This window comes from Eutrema salsugineum, unplaced genomic scaffold, assembly GCF_000478725.1.
Source record: "Eutrema salsugineum unplaced genomic scaffold, Eutsalg1_0 scaffold_2, whole genome shotgun sequence".
Classification (NCBI taxonomy): domain Eukaryota; kingdom Viridiplantae; phylum Streptophyta; class Magnoliopsida; order Brassicales; family Brassicaceae; genus Eutrema; species Eutrema salsugineum.
This window is the reverse complement of record NW_006256829.1, coordinates 11,664,874-11,686,557: the sequence shown is the minus strand read 5'-3', so window position 1 is coordinate 11,686,557 and position 21,684 is coordinate 11,664,874. Positions and strand designations below refer to the sequence as shown.

Below are 21,684 nucleotides of genomic sequence, written 5' to 3'. Positions count from 1 at the left end.
GCGATTGTTCATTTTGAAGTTTTTCGTTTGATTTTTTATTTTTTTTTTGTATAAAAATTAAGTCAACTGACATAAAACTAAAACATAAAAAAAACATGAATTTGTAAAAAAAAAAAGGAGAAAATTTGTCTACTCTTATTTTTTATATTTCAATGATGTTGATTATTACTGGTATTGTACGAAATTAGGGCAATGATATATTAAATTTTTTTGGGCTTTGTGTTGCAAAGCACAGATCTGGCTCGGACAAACATGTTCTTGGGAACTCTATTTGTTTTTTCTCCAAACCTACCAAGAACAAAATCAAGAAGCTGAAGGCAGATGCCAAAGATTCTTTCAGGGTTAAACAAGCAAAAACCTCCTTACTTTCTCAGACTAAGCGATTTCATAACTAAAACGAAATATTTCTACTCCATAAATTCAAACAAATAAGTTTCCTTAATTTTTTATTTTACAGTCAATGGTCATCTCATCTACAACAAATAAATGACTGATTTGGTTGTGTATCCGGCCGTAATTCCGAATCATATTTCCTTTTATGGAAATATCACTAGGATATGATACCAAAATTAATACAAAACATTTGCGTAAATAATATAGTAATATTTCTGCACCCATTCAATCTGGTTCATTCAGAATCTCAATTCAAAACACACAACCCAAGGAAGAAAACACTTCTGGAGTTCTCTTTTGTGAGTGTGTATTACAAAAGAACGGTTACATAAACACGATCACACAAACACATAACACAATCCGTTAATTTTTTTTGCATAGCAGAGAGACAAAACAGAACAGTGATCCTATATTTTTGAAGACCAATGAGAGACATTACAGAGCCAAGATCGGATACGGAATCTGATCTCTACGCCGATGATGAAATCAGTATAGTTCCACAAGTGGAGTTAACGGTTCCTAAAACCGACGATCCAGATTCACCGACGGTTACATTTAGGATGTGGGTTTTGGGCATAACCGCTTGTGTCCTCTTGTCATTTCTCAACCAGTTCTTTTGGTACAGAACCAATCCTTTGACCATCTCCTCTGTTTCGGCTCAGATTGCTGTTGTTCCCATTGGTCATCTCCTGGCTAGGGTTCTTCCGACAAGGAGATTCTTCCAAGGTACGAGGTGGTCTTTCACGATGAATCCTGGTCCGTTTAGTACCAAAGAACATGTTCTTATAACTGTTTTCGCAAACTCCGGGAGTGGTTCTGTTTACGCTAGTCATATTCTAAGTGCCGTTAAGCTTTACTACAAGAGAAGGCTTGATTTCTTGCCTGCTTTGCTCGTTATGATCACAACTCAGGTAACAATTGATAGCTTTTTATTTATTGCAATTGAATTTCTAGCTTTAGTGGTTTTGTAAAAAGTGAAGAGTCTGTTTCTTGGGGTGCAAGGTATTGGGATTTGGTTGGGCTGGTTTGTATAGAAAACATTTAGTTGAGCCTGGTGAGATGTGGTGGCCAAGCAACCTTGTTCAAGTTTCTCTCTTCAGGTGACGATTCCTTTTAATGATGTTATGTTTTCTCTTTAAATTAAGCATCATGTATTAAAAAAAATCTCTGATTTTGATCATATACAGAGCGTTGCATGAGAAAGAGAAGACATCGAAAGGGGGAATTAGTCGAAACCAGTTCTTTGTGATCACGCTAATCACCAGCTTCGCCTATTATCTTCTTCCCGGTTATCTCTTCTCTGTCTTAACCACCGTATCTTGGTTATGTTGGATTAGCCCTAAATCGATTCTAGTAAACCAGCTCGGTTCAGGGTCAGCCGGTCTTGGTATCGGTGCCCTTGGTCTAGACTGGTCAACCATCGCGTCATACCTAGGAAGCCCATTCGCTAGCCCATTCTTTGCCACAGCAAATATCGCGGTTGGTTTCTTTCTTGTGATGTACGTAATCACACCTCTCTGTTACTATCTTGATTTCTTCAACGCCAAAACCTTCCCAATCTACTCCGGTAAACTCTTTGTAGCCAGTGGCCAAGAATACAACGTAACCAGTATCATCAATGCCGATTTCCGTCTGGATCACAAGGCCTACGCAGAGACCGGACCAGTCCACATGAGCACTTTCTTTGCTGTTACTTACGGGCTAGGTTTCGCCACTTTGACTGCTAGTGTTGTCCATGTCCTGCTTTTCAATGGCAAAGATCTTTGGACTCAAACCAAAGGAGCTTTTGGCAAAAACCACAAAATGGATATACATACAAAGATCATAAAAAGGAATTACAAAGAAGTTCCTCTTTGGTGGTTTCTTTCGATTTTCGTGGTCAATCTTGCGGTTATTGTCTTCATATGTATTTACTATAACACACAGATTCAGCTTCCTTGGTGGGGAGCTTTCTTGGCTTGTTTGATAGCTGTCTTCTTCACTCCTCTCGTTGGTGTGATCATGGCCACTACTAATCAGGTTTGAATAGAGTTCACAGACATATATAACTTAGAGCATCATAATTGGGTTATGTTGACTAAACCGGTTTTTTTTTTTCTTATGTTTTGTTTGTTGCAGGCTCCGGGTTTGAACATCATCACGGAATACATAATTGGGTATGCATATCCAGAGAGACCTGTTGCTAACATATGCTTCAAGACTTACGGATACATCAGCATGTCCCAGTCTTTGACTTTCCTCGCTGATTTAAAGCTTGGTACTTACATGAAGATCCCACCAAGAACCATGTTCATGGCACAGGCTAGTCTTTATATTTCCCTCATTATACTATCTTCTCTTCTAACTTCTAATACGTCATATATCAAAAACAGAACATTTGACAAAATTTATTCTTCTTTGTTGTTTGGCTCAGGTTGTGGGCACTTTAGTAGCCGTCTTCGTTTACGCATTAACAGCTTGGTGGCTAATGGCTGAAATCCCAAACCTCTGCGACACTTCTCTCCTTCCACCAGGAAGTCACTGGACTTGCCCAACCGATCGAGTCTTCTTCGACGCATCAGTGATTTGGGGACTTGTAGGACCAAGAAGAATGTTTGGTGATCTTGGAGAATACTCAAACATAAACTGGTTCTTCCTAGGAGGTGCAATAGCTCCAGTGTTGGTCTACTTAGCCACAAGAATCTTCCCAAACAAGAAATGGATCTCAAGCATTCACATACCTGTTCTGATTGGAGCCACGGCTATAATGCCACCAGCTTCTGCGGTTAACTTCACGAGCTGGCTCGTTATGGCGTTTGTGTTTGGACACTTCGTGTTTAAGTACAAAAGAGAATGGTGGCAGAGATATAACTATGTTCTGTCTGGGGGAATGGACGCAGGGACTGGATTTATGTCTGTGCTTTTGTTTATTGCGTTGCAACGTAGTGACATTGTGCTTGATTGGTGGGGAAATGCTGGTGAAAGTTGTCCTGTTGCTAAATGTCCAACTGCTAAAGGTGTGATTATTCATGGTTGTCCTGTTTTCTAAATCAAGATTTGTGTGTTAAGAGCAGCTTAATTTACTTTCGTTTTTTTATTCCTTTAATACATTTTCCATTACTACGTTAATAATATGTCTCATGTTTTCTATGTTTGTGTGTGCATTGTTTCTTGTTTCTATAAATAAAACTGCTTCTTCAGTATTGTGCTGCCATACTGTTTTTGACTATAATTTTACTGAATTTCGTTAGTATTGAGAGATTTCTAACATAAGACAAAAACAAGTAGATTTTATAGAAGGAAAAATACGTAAAAGAAGAAGACATTTGGGAAAGTCACAAGAATCCAAACAGAAGCAAACAACATTATGGAGTCATTGAACAAAATACAATGATTTTAACTTCATCACTCCAAGTCGCCAACTAATTGCATACAGAAAGAAAAAGGCTTTACAAAGTTCTGAAAAATTACCATTTCTCTCTTTCTCTTTTAGTAAACATCAAGATGTCTCCTCCTTGAGCCTGTACAACGTGATTTCTTGCTGCTTGAAGTAACGGCGATCCTCTTCGTCAACCAGCACAAGATTCAGATAATACTTAACGCTGAATTTGTTGTTTATGTTCTTATGCGTTGGTGTCAGATCGTATGGTGTCAAGAACAGTCTTACAGGTATTGACTCGCCTGCACAATGTCTCAAGGTTACGAAAAGAGCAAAAAGGTCTGAGTAAAATACGAGAAAATTTGACGAATTACCTCTAACTGGAGCACCATCCATCAACTCAAATTTGGCTAGTGTTTCTGTCTCGACGTGAGTGTTAGCTCCTGCTCCTGTTGATTCTCGCCGTCTGATTTCAAGATCCATATTCTTTATCTTGATTCTCACCAGAAGAAAGTATATTTTCCCAAGGATGACATCTTTCAGGTGATACCTGCATCCAGAGCATATGAAATTAGCTCTTGTTTTTAATTTTTGTTGTCACTTGAACCAGAACTTATGAAAATGAGTTTGTCTTACTTGCTTTTATTGTACTCAAACTCGATATGCAGACAGTCCTCGATTCCAACTTCCATCTGTACAACGTGTAAGGTTCCAATGGAATTAAGCATATCTAATACTATGAAGAATGTGGGGAGAACAAGAAGAGCAGAGGTCAAGTAACTCGGGAAGTGAAATCAGCTTTAAGAGAAAAAGGATTCAGTATCACAAACACAAGCGATAAGGAATCAGGAAACTGAGAGTGAAAAAAAAGAGAAGAGTTTGCGTCCTAAAATCTTTCCAAAGATGAAAAACTTGGATCATATTAGAACTCACTTTGATGCTGTTATTGATTGGAGGAAGTGGAGTATAGTTACGGACCTGTTTTCAAGCCATAAAACATACCAACTTAAACACTATCATGCCACAAAAAGACACAGCAAAAAATTGAAGAAACATACTACAAAGTCCTGATACTCCACGATGCTTCCAGCATAGCCACGTGTAATTGTTACTTTGAGGACATACCTGAAAATAACAGAAACACAAATTATGCCTTATACAATATGCAAAATTTAAGACTGTTTGATGTAAAATGAGAATATGATATATTACCTTAGACGCACATTCACGCCATTGTATGTCTCATATGGCATCTCAACGGTCGAAAATTCAAAAGGGTATGCCTTTTTCTCATATATTTCTCCAGGTACATCAAGCTCACGCACTGAAATTAGACATAAAGAACCAAAAAGATAGTAGGATCGATCAGCTACTTAATAACTAAGCGTCAGCTACTTATAATTAAGAGACTACTGAACAAAACAATAGATCCAGGTCAAAATAAAACCCTAAGTTTTGACTCACCCAAGGAAGTGAAGTCATAGAAGTTTCCTCTGTCAAAGTACATTTCTGTCAGAAAAATAAAAAACACAAATTTTATTATAAGCATATAAAGAAACGAGTTAGAAACCACATAAAAAACCGACATAAGTAACAGCAATAGCACACCTATTTGACCAAGAAGCTCAACTTTAACACCATTGTGCTCCACCTTTTTCCCTTGATACGGTTCAATGCAAACCTATAAAAGACGAGTTATGGAAGAACTACTTTAAAGCAATCCCCTCAAACTCCAGATAACTAGAGGTGAGAACAAAACCAAGTACCTTCCCAGCAATAGTTTCTTGACTCTGGAAAAGTGGATTCATAACTGTTTGACCATTATCTTTCTTAATCGGTACCTAACGCGACAGAGATCAAGTAAAGACAGTAAGAAAATCCGTGACCTAACTTCATACGCAGGACACCAAAATTCGAGATGAGCAATTGTTGCATTATAGTGCGAAGCAAAGTCTAATTCCCGGAACAATGGCTGCTAATATATATATATACATCCATAAGAGAAGCAAAACGGATTATAAATCTAAAGAGAAATGTGTACCTGTTTACGATTTTTCCCATCAGTAAATACGATTGAAATATTACAGGCCGGCTTGAAAGCTCCAAGAAGATAATTCTGTGATATCAATCCAAAAAAACAGAAGTGTTAAACTTATATACAAAACTACAAATTCTCAAAGGCAGCTTGACAAAGCAAAGATGGAAACTTTGAAGTAAACAAGCATTAAGAGCACTAACCATGATCAGAAGATTCGATCCCGATCAAAATAACCTGTCCAGGATCATAAGAATCCAACAAACGGAACAAAATCAGCAGCATTTCCAACTTGAAACACCAAAAGGGGGTTTGGTTTTTAAGCTAGAGCTAATACGAATTCAAAGAAATAAACCCTAATCTCAATTTGTGCGAAAGTAATCAAAGAAACCCCCAAAAAAGACCAAATCACATGTAAATGCTACAACGATGAGAACAGGGCTTGATCGAGGAAAGCCGAGAGATCGATCAACTGAGATCCATAAAAACTAGATTATGATTGAACAACTGATAAGTTAGGTACCTTGTGAGGTGAAATCGAGGGCGTAATTCAATCAAAGAGAGAAAGAGACGAGAAGAATCGATCAAATCGACGAAGACAGTTGGGTTGGAGACGATCGACAGAGTCAAAGGAAGAACGAAAACAAAAGAAGGTCTTTAAAAAAAAAAAAAAAAAACTCAAGTTGACCATAAAAGCCCAATTATACTGTTACTTCTCAAAAGCCCAGATGGGAGAAAACATGTGTCCTATAACATTTGATGATTTGAAGTTGGTGAATGAGTATAGTTTCGTTCTCCTAAGGCTGGTAATATTGTAGAATTGCGAAATGATGAAAAAAAATATTGTAGAATAGATTAATCTACTTTTTAATCGTCTTTTTATGGAATGATTTTTTAAAAATACAGTTTACATTTTTATATATATTTTTCATTTCATGAACTTTTGTTGATTGGCAAAAAATCTCAGAATCGTGTTTAAAATCACAATTCCACAATTACTGTGACACAATTTGGCCAAACTTCACACCTTTAAAAACAAAAAGTACAATTTATGCAAAGTTCACCCAGTAAAAAAAAATATCACAATATAATTATTAAATTATTGGGCTTTTATCTCGCAGTTGATACATAAATTTTGTAGTAATCAGGTAGTTTTTGGTTTATAGTAATTAAGTTGCTTGAGCTAGAAATGAAGTTCAAGTTTATTAAATTTCCTAGAAACAGCCCAAGGAATCAAATGATGTTGCCTAAATCCTATTAACAAATAAGTCACAACAAGGAAATGCCTCAAACTTATTCATACATTTGAAAAAAAAGTGTATATTCTTTTGGTATACTTTTGTGGCTATACAAATCTCCAGTGAATCACGTTTCTATTCTGAATCACGCTGATTTGAATCTGACTGATGGTTTATAATCTGCGAGACGAGAAGCTTTGAGATGCCATTTATAGCTGCCTGGACCTCGTCGTTATCACTTGGGCTTCTCCACACTGAATATTGTGAGCTTAAACCAGAGTACTCACTTGCAGCAACCTGCGTCTTCTTTGAGGTGGCAAGAACCTTCTCCAAGTCCACCTGTGTTAATGGCCTAGGAACCTGGAAAAATACAGGCAGCTCGAAAACAATCAGTACTCAGAAATCAGGTGGAGGAAAGAGGAAGCATTGAGATTCTTTAACTTACCGAAATTTGTCTGCCCTTCTTCTCCTCCTCTAGGATCTCTCTGATTGGGAAGTAAGCTGCTTTTTTGCAGAGCTCAAAGATATCTGATCCGCTATAGTCTTCACATAAGCGAGCTATACGATCATAGTCAATACCTGGTTCGACTCTCTCTCCTTTCAAAACCACTTCAAGTATCTGAGCTCTCTCTTTGCGATCAGGCATCCCGATCTCAAAGGCCTGAGGAAAACGCCTTAATATAGCTTCATCGAGCTCTGAAGGTCTGTTAGTTGCAGCAAGAACCATCACCCTCGCATTCTCTATAAACACAAGCATCATATACTTTTAGATCACCTCATTTGCAAAGGTTAAAAACAGGACAAAAGAATCTCAAACTCACGGTCTGTAGTAAACCCGTCCCATAAAGCCATAAACTCGGTCTTCATATTCCCCATTGCTTCATTATCTGTTGAACGTCGCTGTCCAAGAAAACTGTCCACCTCGTCGATAAAGATAATCGCAGGTTGGAGTTTGTGCGCCAAGCTAAATACAGCAGCCACTAAAGAAAACAGAACAGCTCTGATATCAGTAACACTACCAATAGAACCAAACGCAGCGAAAAAAGGGTAATGTGAGCTAATTTCTACACATACCGAGTTTCTGTGCATCACCAAACCACTTGCTCATAAGATTAGAAACCTTCACGTTGATGAAAACAGCTTCTGATTCTCTTGCGATAGCCTTAGCGAGCATTGTCTTCCCAGTTCCAGGAGGACCATACAACAAAACACCCTTTTGAGGACCAAGCAGCTTCCCATAAGCAAAGAGCTCAGGTCTCTTCAACGGTAGAATCACAAGCTCATACAAAGCTTGCTTCGTTGACTCCAACCCTCCAATGGAACCAAACTCCACATCAATATTTTGTGGGTTTATAACATCACAAGCTATTACATCCTGTTTTCTCACATAAACAAAAGTATACACAACGAACAAAATGAGCAACATTTTCCTCAACATCCTTGCACAATAACTTGGAACGTTTAAATCCCTAATAAGCAAACGCGATTCGATTCTTCAGAATTCAAGTTCAATGTTTCGGTCGAAACTACTCTATCTAACGAATTTAAACAATCCGAGAAGGACATTTCCACATAAGAGTCGAAATTACCTCGTATTGATTGGTTTGGATAAGAGGACGACCCAAACGCTTGGCGAGTTCTCGCTTATGCTTGAGAGCCTTTTTAGCAGCGTCGCGATTCGGGTCAAGTTGACGGAGACCAACGTATAGAGTCAAGCTAGTCAATGCAGCGCCTGCGACGTACAGAATCAATTGCTCTAAGAAACTTGTATCCTTCTTTCCCAGAGATCTCTTCATATCTTTTGCTTGTCTCAAACACAAACCCTTCGCTGAAAGAGGATTTGGGAATTGGAGAAACGAAGAACCCTAATTCTTGAAGGATAGGTAAGGAAGATGAAATCTCCTTGACCGAAATTTCAGGAACAGCTCCCGGTGGCACTGTCGTAATATCGTTTACCGTTAAAAATTATTCATACTGGCCCGGTGGGCCTTTTGTGGTATTTTAATATTGGGTCTAATAAGACTTTAAAAGCAGGCTTTGTATTTTAGTTGCTGGTTGGTCATTGCAACAACCAAATGAATTTGATTGTGGTCGTTAGCAATTGGTATACGAACAACAACTATAAGAGCGTCTATATAAATGTATATAGTAACTTATTTAATTTTTCATCATAAAGCTTTTATATATACAGCATGTATTATGTGTAGAACCACAAAAATAGACAGACAAAAAATTACGATTGAACTGATTATATAAACAGTAATAAGCAATAATAAGCGATTAAAATATGAACTAAAGTGAGATGACTGTTGACCTTATACTTATCAATTGCACCACAAGCCTGGCCTTGTACTTATCAATTGACCCATCAGTTTTCAACTTTGTTTTAAAAATCCATCTTCACCCCAATGCTTTAAACCCTTCAGGTAAATCAGTGATGTAGTATGTGTGGGTTTGTTTAATAGATTCCATCTCATTATTAACAGCTTCCTTCCAAAAAGTAGCGTCTGGTATAGACATAGCTTCAGCATATGTCCTAGGTTCGTTTTCTAAAAGAATAACCATCAAGAAATCATCCCCAAAGGATTTTGCCGTACGAGCTCGTTTGCTTCGTCTAGGTTCATCTTCAATGTTTTCTGAAGTTCCAGGAGTGCTTGCCTCATTTGTAGAAGAGCTTGATTCTCTTTGTTCCAAAGTTCTTTTATGAGGTTGTTTATCCTTGCATGGGAAAACATTTTCGAAAAAGATGCATTTCTTGATTCCATTATTGTATTTACATGAATATCTGGGATTTCTGATTTATGAACCAGAAACCGATACGCACTACTGTTGTGTGCATATCCAATGAAAATACAATCCACGGTTTTTGGTCCGATTGTAACCTTTTTCGGAGGTGGTGCTTCGACTTTTGCTAGGCACCCCCACACTTTCAAGTATTTATATGATGGTGCATGACCTTTCCAAAGTTCATAGGGAGTTTTTCCTGTGACTTTGTGTGGTATTTTGTTCAAGATATAATTTGTGGTAAGCAATGCTTCCCCCCACATGTTCTGGGGTAACCCAGATTCCTGCAACATTGCATTCATCATCTCTTTAAGAGTTTGGTTCTTGCGTTCCGCAACTCCATTAGATTCTGGTGACTAAGGAGCAGTTGTTTGATGGATAATCCCTTGTTCTTGACAAAAGGCATTAAACGGTCCATCATATTCACCTCCTCTATCACTTCTAACTATTTTGATAGTTTTATTTAGTTGGTTCTCAACTTCACGTTTATATTCTTTAAACTTTTTCAAAGTTTCATCTTTGCTGTGTAACAAGTATACATAGCAATATTTTGTGTGATCATCTATAAATGTCACAAAATATTTCTTACCACCTCTACTTTGTACGAATTTTAAATCGCACAAATCTGTGTGTATTAAACCTAGAGGTTCATTTGTTCTTTCAACTTTGGGTGATGGAGTTTTAGTGAGTTTAGCTTGTACACAAACTTTACATTTCTCTTTGCTTGGTTTGCTTTTCGGAATTAGGTTCAAGTTCATTAATCTCTGTATAGATTTATTATTCACATGTCCTAATCTTTCATGCCAAATATTAAAAGACTCAAGCAAATAAGCAACTGGGTTATTCTCATTGATAGAAACATTTGCCACAGAGGCTACAGCATTGGAAGTAGAAGCAACATTAGCAACATCATTGTTACGAAGGACTGTCGTAACACACATCTTGACAAGTCCATTTTTCACATAACCCCTGCCTACAAACACCCCAAACTTCTTGAACACCAGCTTGTCCGCCTCAAGGTGAGCTGAAAATCCGGCCTTGCTGAGGAGAGTGCCGGAAATCAGATTCTTCCTCATGTCAGGAACATGCTTCACATTCTGGAGAGTGACTTCTTTTCCTGAGGTCATCTTGAGCACAACTTTCCCACGACCAGCAATTTTTGAAAATGCAGAGTTTCCCATGAACATCTGCTCGTGTCCCTTGCTCTCCTAATAAGTGCTAAACATTGCCTTATCAGTGCAAATGTGGGTCGTGGCACCAGTGTCATAAAACCACTCCATTTGATTGTCTTCAATCATGTTGACTTCTGAGACCATAGCACAAAGGTCTCCCTCAGTCAAGAAGTTGGCTTGAACCTTCCCATTATTTTTGGGCTTGCTGCGACACTCATCTGCCTTATGGCCAAGCTTGTTGCAGTTGTGGCACTTGCCTTTGAACTTCTTTTGTGAGGCTCCATTCTTCTTGAAATTTGTGGAGGATGAAGGTTTCAGTGATGGTTTTTCATAAACCTTAGCCTTTCCCTTTCCCTTGTAAATGGCCACATTCGCATTGTGTCCCAAACCCTGAGAGAAACCATGTTGGTTGCGGTTTCTGTCCTCCATTCGCAACCTGGTGATGAGATCTTCAAGAGATAACACCTTTTTCTTGTGTTTGAGGAAGGCCTTGAATGAATTCCAGCTTGGAGGTAGCTTATGAATGAAGGCGTTTGTTGTGAAGATCTCACAAACCGACATTCCTTCCGCGGCTACCTCATAACAGATTAGCTGGAGCTGCTCCACTTGATCCATTATTGGTTTGGAATCCACCATTTTGAAGTCTAGAAACTTCTCAGTTGCAAACTTCTGGCAGCCAGCATCTTCTGTTCTGTACTGCTTCTCCAAAGACATCCACAATGCCTTGGATGATTTGGCATTGCTGTAGACACCATACAGCTTCTCAACGAGGCGGCCCAAGATCCATCCTCTGCACAGATAATCACCATGAATCCATGACTCAACGCTTGCAAGTGTGCGGACATCAGTGTTCCCAGCCGGAATGGTTCGTTTGTCCTCGGTCAGATACTTGTCAAACTTCAGGTTGGTCAGGGCAAACAGCATCTTTTGTTGCCAATTTTTGAAGCCTTTCCCATCGAACTTGTCTGGCATGAGCCCTTGAGTGACTGCTGACGGAATATCATTGTTGACTTCAATGGAGGTAGGCACCAAAAGAAGACCAGAGTTAAACAAAGCTCTCCTTGCTATCTCCTCGGTTCCATCACTGATTTGGGTCACAGTTGGTGTCGTACCAGCCCCCACATTTTCAGCATCAGCCCCCAAAATTGGTGTGTTATTGTTGGACTCGGTAGCCATCTGATCACAAGTAAATAACAGGTATCAGTATGTAAGCGATTTAACACACAGCAGTTGAAGTAATGATTTATCTAAAATAAACCAAAACTGTTGTTTAGCAAACTCGCTTGTAAAAGCGTTCGCTGAAACGTTTTTAAATGGTCAAAGCGTTTTGCAAACTCACTCTAAAGCGTTGCAGAAACCTTCACCCTTTTGCGGAATCACTGTAATGCGTTCGCAAAACCATCTGTATCGTTTCGAAAACGATTCGCGGAATCACTATAAAATGATTCGCAAATCCGTAATCGCTCAAAAGCGGAAAACGTTTATAAAAATCGTTTATGAAATCGCAAAAAGTCTAAATCCGATTGTAGTGATAAACTAGAAGCGGATTCATTTGAGTTAAGACTGTAGAACCACAAAAATGGACAGACAAAAAATTGCGATTGAACTGATTATATAAACGGTAATAAGCAATAATAAGCGATTAAAATATGAACTAAAGTGAGATAAACAGTTGCAGAGGAAACGATATGAAACGGAAAGAAAGGAGGAACAAGAGGATTGAAAAACGTTTTAAGAAACCCGAAGAAACGCTGAGGCGAGATTTCTCTCTTTCCTTAACTCAAATGAATCGCCCGTTAGTGTGACGGTTCTGTACGATTCTTGAGTCCCAGGATACAACGCACATGAGACCGTTTTGCAACACTCGAAAACGGAATCTATGAACTTAGAAAATACTACGCTATACTCTCGGAACTTACTTAAACGAAAGAGAGACTGTTGGAAATTTTCTGTATAATAAACTTGGTGAGAAATGAGGAAAGGGAAGGCTTTCTTATATAGCCAAGAGAAGAGCCCGTTTTGATTTTGAAGTCAAACGAAATCAATTATTCCGTGAGACTCGCTCAGAATAATTGACTGGAGTAAATGGTGATCGTTGGCAAAAAATCTGGAACGAATATTCTTTAACGGAAATATTTAAACAGATTTCTCCAAAAATAACAAACATTTATCTGAATCTGGCCCAAAAAGATAGTTAATGGGCCGGAGGCCCTCTACCAAAAGCCAAGAGCCAAGAGCCAAGAGCCACGCGCCAGCGCCGAGCCGAGCGAGCGAGCGCGCGCGGGGACCAACTCTCCTTCCAACAGCTTTTAGACTCCCAAGAGTCTTCTCCCCTATAAAAACAAGTAGATTTTTCCTTTTTTACCCGATGTGGGACAATTCCCCATCTCCTCATTTATATGTAGCCTTCTAAAAGGCTTTCTCTTTATGAGCCCAAACCCATTTCGTTTTCACACATACCAAATTTTATAAAGCCTACATGCTTTATTAAAATTAGTCCATTTAGTATGAATCTGGATACATATAATAATACATCAATAACATTAACTGAAACCACTAGACATTAGACTATATATGTATCATGGTCTCGTTATAATATTTGTTTTGTTATTCCCTAGATAGATACAAGACTTCCAAGTTGCATAGGTGATTACTGATTATCGAGTTTATCAGTCATTACACGTTGCTTTGGTTCGTCTCTCTGGAACCTTTTTCTTATTATGGAAATGAAAGACTATACAAGTAAACAACTTAAGAGAATTGACCTTAGCATCCCAATGCATCAACTTCAATTAATATATTAATATATCCGAAATCAAACCCGAAACATAAATTAATATTTTACCCAAAAAAGAGAAATTAATATATATATTAAGGAAAACAATCCTCATCCTGATAAATTGATGATATACCTCTCCATATAGAATATACAATTTCTTTAAATTCATCTTTTTGTTTAAGTCTCTTTTGACAATAAACTATAGTTTTTTTTGCCAACTGATAAAGGAAACTATTTTCTTAATAAACTTTTTTCATCAAGTGTTTAGATCACTTTCTCGGTTTCTCGACATTTGGAAGAAATAAGCATGGCTTAGAGCATCTTCAATCCTACCTCATTTCTTCTTCCAAATATTATTTTGGAGAAATTCTTCTCCAATACTACTCTATTTTCACTTCTAAAATGGGAGAATACTATTTTTTCCTCCAAATATAGAGTAGCTCCATTTTCAACTTCATTTTGTAGGTAGACTTTTTTATTTACAAATTAGTCATTTACTTTTCACTAATTCTTAAAATTATATTTTTATTTATAGTTTTATTATTTATATTATATATATTTAATTTAAAATAAAAGATAGATAGATTTAAAATTTGAGAATAGAAAATAAAAAATATAAAAAGATTAACTGAAACTAGAAATAACTTAAAATTAAAAATATAAAAATACATAAATTTAAAATATACTTTGTTTTATTATTTTAAATAGTGTGTAATATTATTTTTATATTATAATAGTTGAATTTAAAATAATATTATAATTTATAAAAGTTTTAACAAAAAAAATAAATGAGTTTATTTGTAATTTTTATAAATAAAGTGCATTATTAGTAATTAACAATAAAATAAAAAAGGAAGAATATACTAAAAAAATTCTTTTTTGAGTTGAAAATTAAAAATACATTGGAGAGAAATCCAACTCTATTTTACAGTTTCTCCATTTTGAAGATAAAAATAAAGGAATACATTGGAAATGCTCTTACATAGCTTTGGAAAGTATAACATGCAACACTAGAATTCAATTTCAAGTCTGAAAACAAAAAGGGTTTCAATTATTTTTCTCTAACAAACGTTAAGTATGATTTCAACTAGGAAATACATGTAAATCATTATATTACATATCTTTACTAGAAAGGGTTTTGGTTATAAAAATAATCAAAAATTTTGAATTTTGTTTTATATATATTAACACACAAATCAAAATTTGGGGCCTTAAAAATTCACACGAGGGACCCTGAATAGTATGGAGCCGGCCATGAGAAAAATCCTATCTTGGTATGAAAATTTTGATGACAAAACATCATCACAGAAAATTTTCAAACAAAATTAATTGAGTGATCGAGTTGAAGAATTCTATTGTATTTCAATAACAGTAGATCTTTTTTTGTTTACATCACTAACAATATATAACTACATGAACCAAAAAAATACATATGTTGAAATCTGCACTTAATATGATTTTAAATAGTAATTTTAGTGAGAAGTTTCTGTAATTTCGGTTAAGGGATCAGCCAACAAAATCATTTTGCATACATCTGATATTATTGATTTATAAAGTATAAGGGTAATTTATAAACTCCAACAAAACTCTTTTGCTGTTTAAATTGTTTAACCCTTTTGATATTTAATCTCCTCTTTTTCTTTACACATCGAAAATTATCTTTCAAACTATCTTTACTCAATAGATAACAAAAATTGAACACTAAAGCGCGATCAATCAATGAATCATCAGAAATTCAGAATGGTTCGGTCTCGGGAATCTAGCGCACGTGGCTTTCCAAGAGAGGGAGCGTTAGACGAACGCAGATTTAATAGACCAAGACCACGTGAGGATCAACAAATAAGTAAGGATGTGATTCGTATGTCATCAATCGATCGCCAACAAAAAGCACAATTTTTTTCAGTCTTCCACTTGTCATTTGTCAATTTCCTTTTTGTATTCTAATATTTGTTAATATTTGTTGATTATGGTTCTCAACTATTTAGGATCGATTCAGTAATTCAAATTTGGAAGATTAATTTTATTTAATTAAGTTTCAAGTTTACAGTTAGTTCAGTTCGGAGGTCTCTCGACGAACTGGATACAATAATATTGAGGTCTCTATATCTCCGAGTCTGAAAAAAAAGGATCATTTCTACAGTAACAAATCCTCTATTTATAGTACACTAATGAGGAGAAGACTTAGAACTTCCTTGTCGACTCCCACCGCCTCTAGTCGCTGGGCCTATCTCCTAGCGGACCGCGCTATCAGACCAAGCTCATTTCGGCTAAGACTATCGTAAACCATGATCAATTGGGCCAGTCTCGGTCATTAACCGGTCCAAACCGGGTAGCGGAGCGTACCTCCAACAGTATGTCCCCCCCCCTCAAGTTCGGCAAATGGACCTGACTGACTTTTGCCGACTTGAAATTAAAATGGTTAATGGCCGAGGTCGGCGGAGCTAGATCCTTGATTCGCGCGATGTACCTCTCTCCTCTGATATTTCGACGAGGATATTATGGTCTTTTCGCCCGTGGGGAACTGAAGAGTCGTGTCGGTTTTGGCGAGAAATTGAGACGTTACGAGGCGCGGAACTCGAGAAGTCGCAATGATTCGCTTTTACTCTATAAATAAGACTCAGCTCTCCCCATTTCTTACTTTCGCTCCTACTGCCAAGTTATTCGCTCTCCCTTCTCTCTAAGTTTTCTTCTTTCTCTCTCTAGGATATCCGGTCATCGTCCGCTGTGCTCTCTCGTCGACGGTTATTTCTCGAGGTGCTCCGATAATGTCTTCCGAGTCCTCCTCCAATTCTGAGTATGCCGTCCTCCCCGAACACCGTAGGGAGGAAACTTCGACTGACGTTTCGAGTTCGGGATCTACTGAGAATTCTTCGAACGCTTCTCTGGTTCGGAAGAATTCCCGGATCGTCGAGGTTGGCTCTAGTAGTCGTATTCCGATTCGGGCTCCGGAAGAGATGGATCAGAATATCCGCGAGCCCGAAGGGCAGGTCCCTGTCGACCTGAACCTGGGTCAGAAGCCGGACGTGAAGACGGATGAAGATGTTCTCCTGCAGGAGGTCGGGGAAGGAGGAGCGCAAGATCCGAACGACGATGATATGATGCCGATCATAGATCGGTCGTCCGTGTGTGCTCCCATGAAGTCTACACTGTCGTCCCCAGAGACAGTTCGGGCCGCCATGTTGATCTGTGGGGCCCCTCCTGGCATCATAATTAAGGTTCCCGAACCAGAAAAGCACCCTTGGGACGCTCCTGAGGATTTTATCTGAGTCTACGAGGCGTACTTCCGCGAGGCCGGACTGACTTTTCCTTTGTCGCGCATTCTATTTGCCTACTGCAATCGTCGTGGTTCCGCGGTATCGCAGTTGCAGCCCGCAACCATAGTAAATTTTATAGGGATCATTCAGCTCGGACGCGATATTCGCACTCATATCAATGTGGCCTAGTTCGAGGAACTCTTTATCATGAAGGTTTCTACGGCCAAGAGCTGGTTCCTATCAGCAAACTTTAATCCGAAGTTTGATTTGGTCACGGGGAATAAGGCGAACAAGTTCGCGGACTGGGACAAAAGTTACTTCTTCGTCCGTGTTGACTCGCATTCCGCTGAGAATCCGGAGAGCACGTTCCGGACTGGCTGGAGTGTCGACTTTGGTATATATCTCACGGTAAACTCTTTTATTTTTTGATTGGTACTGACTGCTCTTCAATTTGTGCAGATCGCCACGTTCCAAGATTCTTGCAACGCTCCCTTACAACCGAGCTAGCGAAGCGACTAAGTCTTGCCGGACAGCGCCGTTGGCCCCGAGCTTACCAAGAGAAAATTGACCGGAGGATAAAGAGAGCCTAGGATAGAGGTATGAATTCTGACTTGTTCCCTTCAAAATGATGTCGAGGTCGTGACTAATTACATTGCCTTACTTGTAGCTAAAACTCAAGCCAAGCCCAGCTCCTCGAAGAAAGCTCCACGAAGGTAAAACCCCAAGAAAAGGAGTAAGAAGACTCAGAGGATGGCGTTTGACAGGTCGGACATCCCGATGATGAATTTCGCGGGCGATGACGAGGATGACAATGCTCCAATCGACGTTGTCGGCCTTGATGGGAACGAGGTCGACGATGCCCAGCCGAACGAGCTGATCCGCTGGTTCTGGTAACGGACCCCGCAGTGGAGGAAATGGGGACCGGCGTTCCCGCGGTGATTCCTCAACCTCAAGTTGAGGAAGGCGAGATCGGTGAGCAGGACGAGGACGAGCTCACCATCGCTGATCGCGAGCGGAGGAAGAAAGGAAAGTCTTCCAAGAAATCTTCCCGGAGGAGGGGGTGGTGATCCCGAGGTGGCTGTTAGCGAGGGGACGCTGGTTCTCCATGGCGGGGACATCGGTGGCTCGCCCGCTGCTTCTCAGGATCCTCCCGAGGGTCCAGCAGTCGAAGCCGGGACCTCGAGGTCGTCAAAGAGGCACCGAGTCTCCGATTCGTCATCCTTCTCGGTGCGCCTGAACTACAATAAGGAACGATCCTTCTTTGACGATGCATCTGCCTGCGCTGAACTCTTCAGACAGATCGTTCCAGCTTCTACTCTAATACCCGAGACAAAGGATCTCTTCCGCCCCAAGTCCAATGCCCGGGTCGCGAGATCTACTTCCGCTGTAAGTTTCCTTTTCTTTTGGTACTTAGGCATTTGAGCTTTGATATGTTACTGACTTTATCTTGATTTTCAGCTCGTCTGCGACACAAACAAACTCATTCGGGAGTATGATACCGAGGTCGAGAGACTGAGGAAGATTAATGTGGAAGTCGCTGCAGAGAGGGCGTCATTGGAGGCGTCGTATCGGGATGAGAAGGAGAGGTATGAAGCTTCCGTGCTGGCCTTCACCGAGAAGGAGAAGGAGAATGATTCTCTCAAAGAGAAAGTTGGGGCTCTAGAGAAACGGACTGCCGAGCTGGAGGGTGATTTGGATGCCTTGTCCAAATCATTTAAAACGAGCGAGCTCGAGAGGCGAAAGTTCCGGGACGCTGAGTCGAAGGGCCGGAAGATGATGGCGGCACTAAGAGGCAAATGGGAGGGGAAGCTGGCGAAGATGAAAGACTTCATGGACAAGTCCGAGCTTAAAAAGGCGTCGTTCCTCAAGCTCAATCAGGCCATTGCTCTGGTCGGCTTCTGCGACTTCCTTAGGCGGGAACACAACCTCATCGTCCCGTCTCACATTGTGGAGACGTATCAGCGCAGGATAAGGAACTCCACGAAGGAGGTCGACAACGTTCCTCTTCCACAGTTCAGGAATGAGGACTTTACTCTGACGGCCGACGCTGAGCTTATCCCGAGAATCGAGCTCCCCCCAGGGACGCAAGTTCCGGAAGGCTTGGATTAGTTTGGCTCCAACTCCAAGTCCATCTCAGCTGACCGGGCGGCGAGTTTGAAGAGTCCGGCTTCTGTTGCTCGTCAGTAGACTATTTTGTTGTTGTTTTTTTTTTATGTTGTACTAGGTCGTATAGTTTTCCTACCCGCTGAGCTTGGGGTTAACTTGTTGTTTTGTCGCCAGCTTTGGCGTTATATTGTTGTCGTCTAACTCGACAATTTTTGGATATTTTAATGGAATGATCACGGATTTTACTTAGTATTTTGCTTAGAATTTACTTTCCTCGTATTGCGTAGTTTATTTGCGAACTGTTGGGAGTTTGTCTTGTTCTTCTTAAATTGGGGAGTTCGTGATGCTATGATGACGATGCGAACGAACTCTGGGAGCTTTTCCGAATTTGAGTCCGGGTTGACGGATCGCTTATTTGGAGGAGCGAGTGCGGATTGGGTTCCAGCTTTAAGTGATGGAGCATCATGGGGATGCGGGCGAGACTGATCTCGGCTTTTGGGGTTGTATTCGTTGGAAATACTTGGATCGATCTCCTGGCCGGGGAGTCGATGTGTGGAGTTAGTGAAAAAAGATGGATTTTTATTGGATTTGTAGCTGGACTCGAAATCAAGCTGCCTACGTACCCTTTTGCAAGGGATCAAGCCACTCGTAGTTCAGTTTACAGAGGTGAGTTCGGCCGAAGCCGGACTGTTTTTTTTTTTTTAGGAGCGCTTGTAGCGCTAGAAGGATTGGTCCGAGCTCGCGATGGCTGGGACTTAGTAGTAGTACCGTTTGAGGTTGGCCGAGTTCCATGATCGCGGGATCGGCGTTCCGTCGAGCTGCATGAGTTCATATACTCCTGGCTTGACGACTCTCTACTTGATATGGGCCTTCCCAGTTCGTGTCCAGCTAGCCTGCATTTAGCTCCTCGGTGTTGTGGAATACTTTGCGCAGGATGAGGTCGCCTTCGTCGAAGTGCCGAACTCGCACTTTTTTGTTGTAGTACCGAGCAGCGAAGCGTTGGTAGTTCTGGATTCGGAGGAGAGCTAAACATTGTTGTTCTTCCAAGTTGTCAAGGTTGTTGAGCATCATCTGGTCGTTGAGGTCGGGGTTCTCGGGGAGCACGGCGTATCTTAAGGTCGGGATGCTAACTTTGGCCGGACAAAGGGCTTCGATTCCGTAAGCCAAAGAGAAGGGAGATTATCCGGTTGATCGCGTGGAGTAGTTCGATGCGACCATAAGACTCCGTCGTGCTCATCCACCCAAGTGTCTTTCTTAGCCTCGAGACGCTTCTTTATACCGTCCAGGATGGTCTTGTTGGTTGCCTCGGCTTGACCGTTGCCTTGCGGATAGCGTGGGGTCGAGAAACTAAGACGAATTTTGAATTTTGCACACCAATCATTGAACGTTCCTGCAATGAATTGTGGTCCGTTGTCTGTGACGATCTCGTGCGAGACCCCGTGTCGGCAGATGATGTACGTCCAAACGAATTTTTGAACGTCAAGGGCGGTGATCTCGGGGTACGCTTCGGCTTCGACTTATTTCGTGAAGTAATCCGTCATGACCAGAATGTACTCCTTTTGACTTGTTGATCGGCATAGGGGTCCGATGATGTCCATGATTGTGGTTCTCAAATATTTAGGGTCGGTTCGGTAATTCGAGTTCAGAAGATTGATTTTATTTAATTAAGTTTCAAGTTTACAGTTCGTTCAGTTCGGAGGTCTCTCGACGAACTGGATACAATAATATTGAGGTCTCTATATCTTCGGGTCCGAAAAAAGGATCCTTTCTACAGTAACAAATCCTCTATTTATAGTACACTAATGAGGAGAAGACTTAGAACTTCCTTGTCGACTCCCACCGCCTCTAGTCGCTGGGCCTATCTCCTAGCGGACCGCGCTATCAGACCAAGCTCATTTCGGCTAAGACTATCGTAAACCATGATCAATTGGGCCAGTCTCGGTCATTAACCGGTCCAAACCGGGTAGCGGAGCGTACCTCCAACAATATTCCAATTTTATTCTTTATCCCAAAGCAAACACGTAACTCCGGATTCATTACTACTATCCACTAGAATATCAAGACTGATGAGGAGAGACGACTATTAATTGTCACTGCCCACTGGAATGGAAAACAATATAGATCAATGATTTTAGGTAACGCTTTTAGGCCTAACTACATGATACTATGCAACTTTTTTAGTTGGCAGTGGAATCTCTTGATCAAGAGCTATATATAATCTTCATACCGAACATGGATTCCAATATAATTCAGTATGAACATGTGAGGTTTAATTAAATCTTGCAGATAAAACTGAAGACAGTTCATGGGTTTGAAATATTCTGTTGACTTGGAAGATCGACCAAATAATATTGGAGACTGACCGATAGATGAATATTAATGACCGCAATGATCAAAATTATAATATCAATGGAAAATGGTTTAGAATAAACAGTATAATTATATCTTTAGTTACTTGAAAAAAAAAATTGATATATTAAGGCAAAGATTGCTACTAGGACGTGGACGGAAATGGGACATATTAGGATGCTTAACTAAACCGAGTAAGTTGACATAATATTTTTT

The 21,684-nt window shown here is 39.9% G+C and overlaps 3 protein-coding genes across 3 annotated transcripts; 1 reads left to right on the top strand and 2 right to left on the bottom strand.

Annotated features, from left to right (window-relative positions):
• The first annotated feature begins 818 nt into the window (after positions 1-818).
• Positions 819-3,421, top strand: LOC18016482 (oligopeptide transporter 8). Its single transcript, XM_006401631.1, has 5 exons — positions 819-1,304; positions 1,396-1,493; positions 1,581-2,412; positions 2,512-2,694; positions 2,807-3,421. The coding sequence occupies exons 1-5, from the start codon at positions 819-821 to the stop codon at positions 3,419-3,421; spliced, it is 2,214 nt and encodes a 737-aa protein (XP_006401694.1).
• A 223-nt stretch (positions 3,422-3,644) lies between these two features.
• On the bottom strand, positions 3,645-6,443 carry LOC18016481 (vacuolar protein sorting-associated protein 26A). The gene is made up of 12 exons (XM_006401630.2): positions 6,310-6,443; positions 5,990-6,023; positions 5,793-5,867; positions 5,518-5,592; positions 5,360-5,432; positions 5,216-5,260; positions 4,964-5,075; positions 4,810-4,876; positions 4,685-4,729; positions 4,388-4,443; positions 4,126-4,301; positions 3,645-4,053 (listed from the first exon to the last, which is right to left on the bottom strand). Exons 2-12 carry the CDS (start codon positions 5,990-5,992, stop codon positions 3,872-3,874), a joined length of 909 nt encoding a protein of 302 aa, XP_006401693.1. The 5' UTR covers positions 5,993-6,023; positions 6,310-6,443; the 3' UTR covers positions 3,645-3,871.
• Positions 6,444-7,043: 600 nt separating this feature from the next.
• LOC18016480 (ATPase family AAA domain-containing protein 1-B) lies at positions 7,044-8,950 on the bottom strand. Its single transcript, XM_006401629.2, has 5 exons — positions 8,614-8,950; positions 8,099-8,399; positions 7,846-8,004; positions 7,470-7,765; positions 7,044-7,384 (listed from the first exon to the last, which is right to left on the bottom strand). The coding sequence occupies exons 1-5, from the start codon at positions 8,818-8,820 to the stop codon at positions 7,160-7,162; spliced, it is 1,188 nt and encodes a 395-aa protein (XP_006401692.1). The 5' UTR covers positions 8,821-8,950; the 3' UTR covers positions 7,044-7,159.
• Between the last annotated feature and the right edge of the window lie 12,734 nt (positions 8,951-21,684).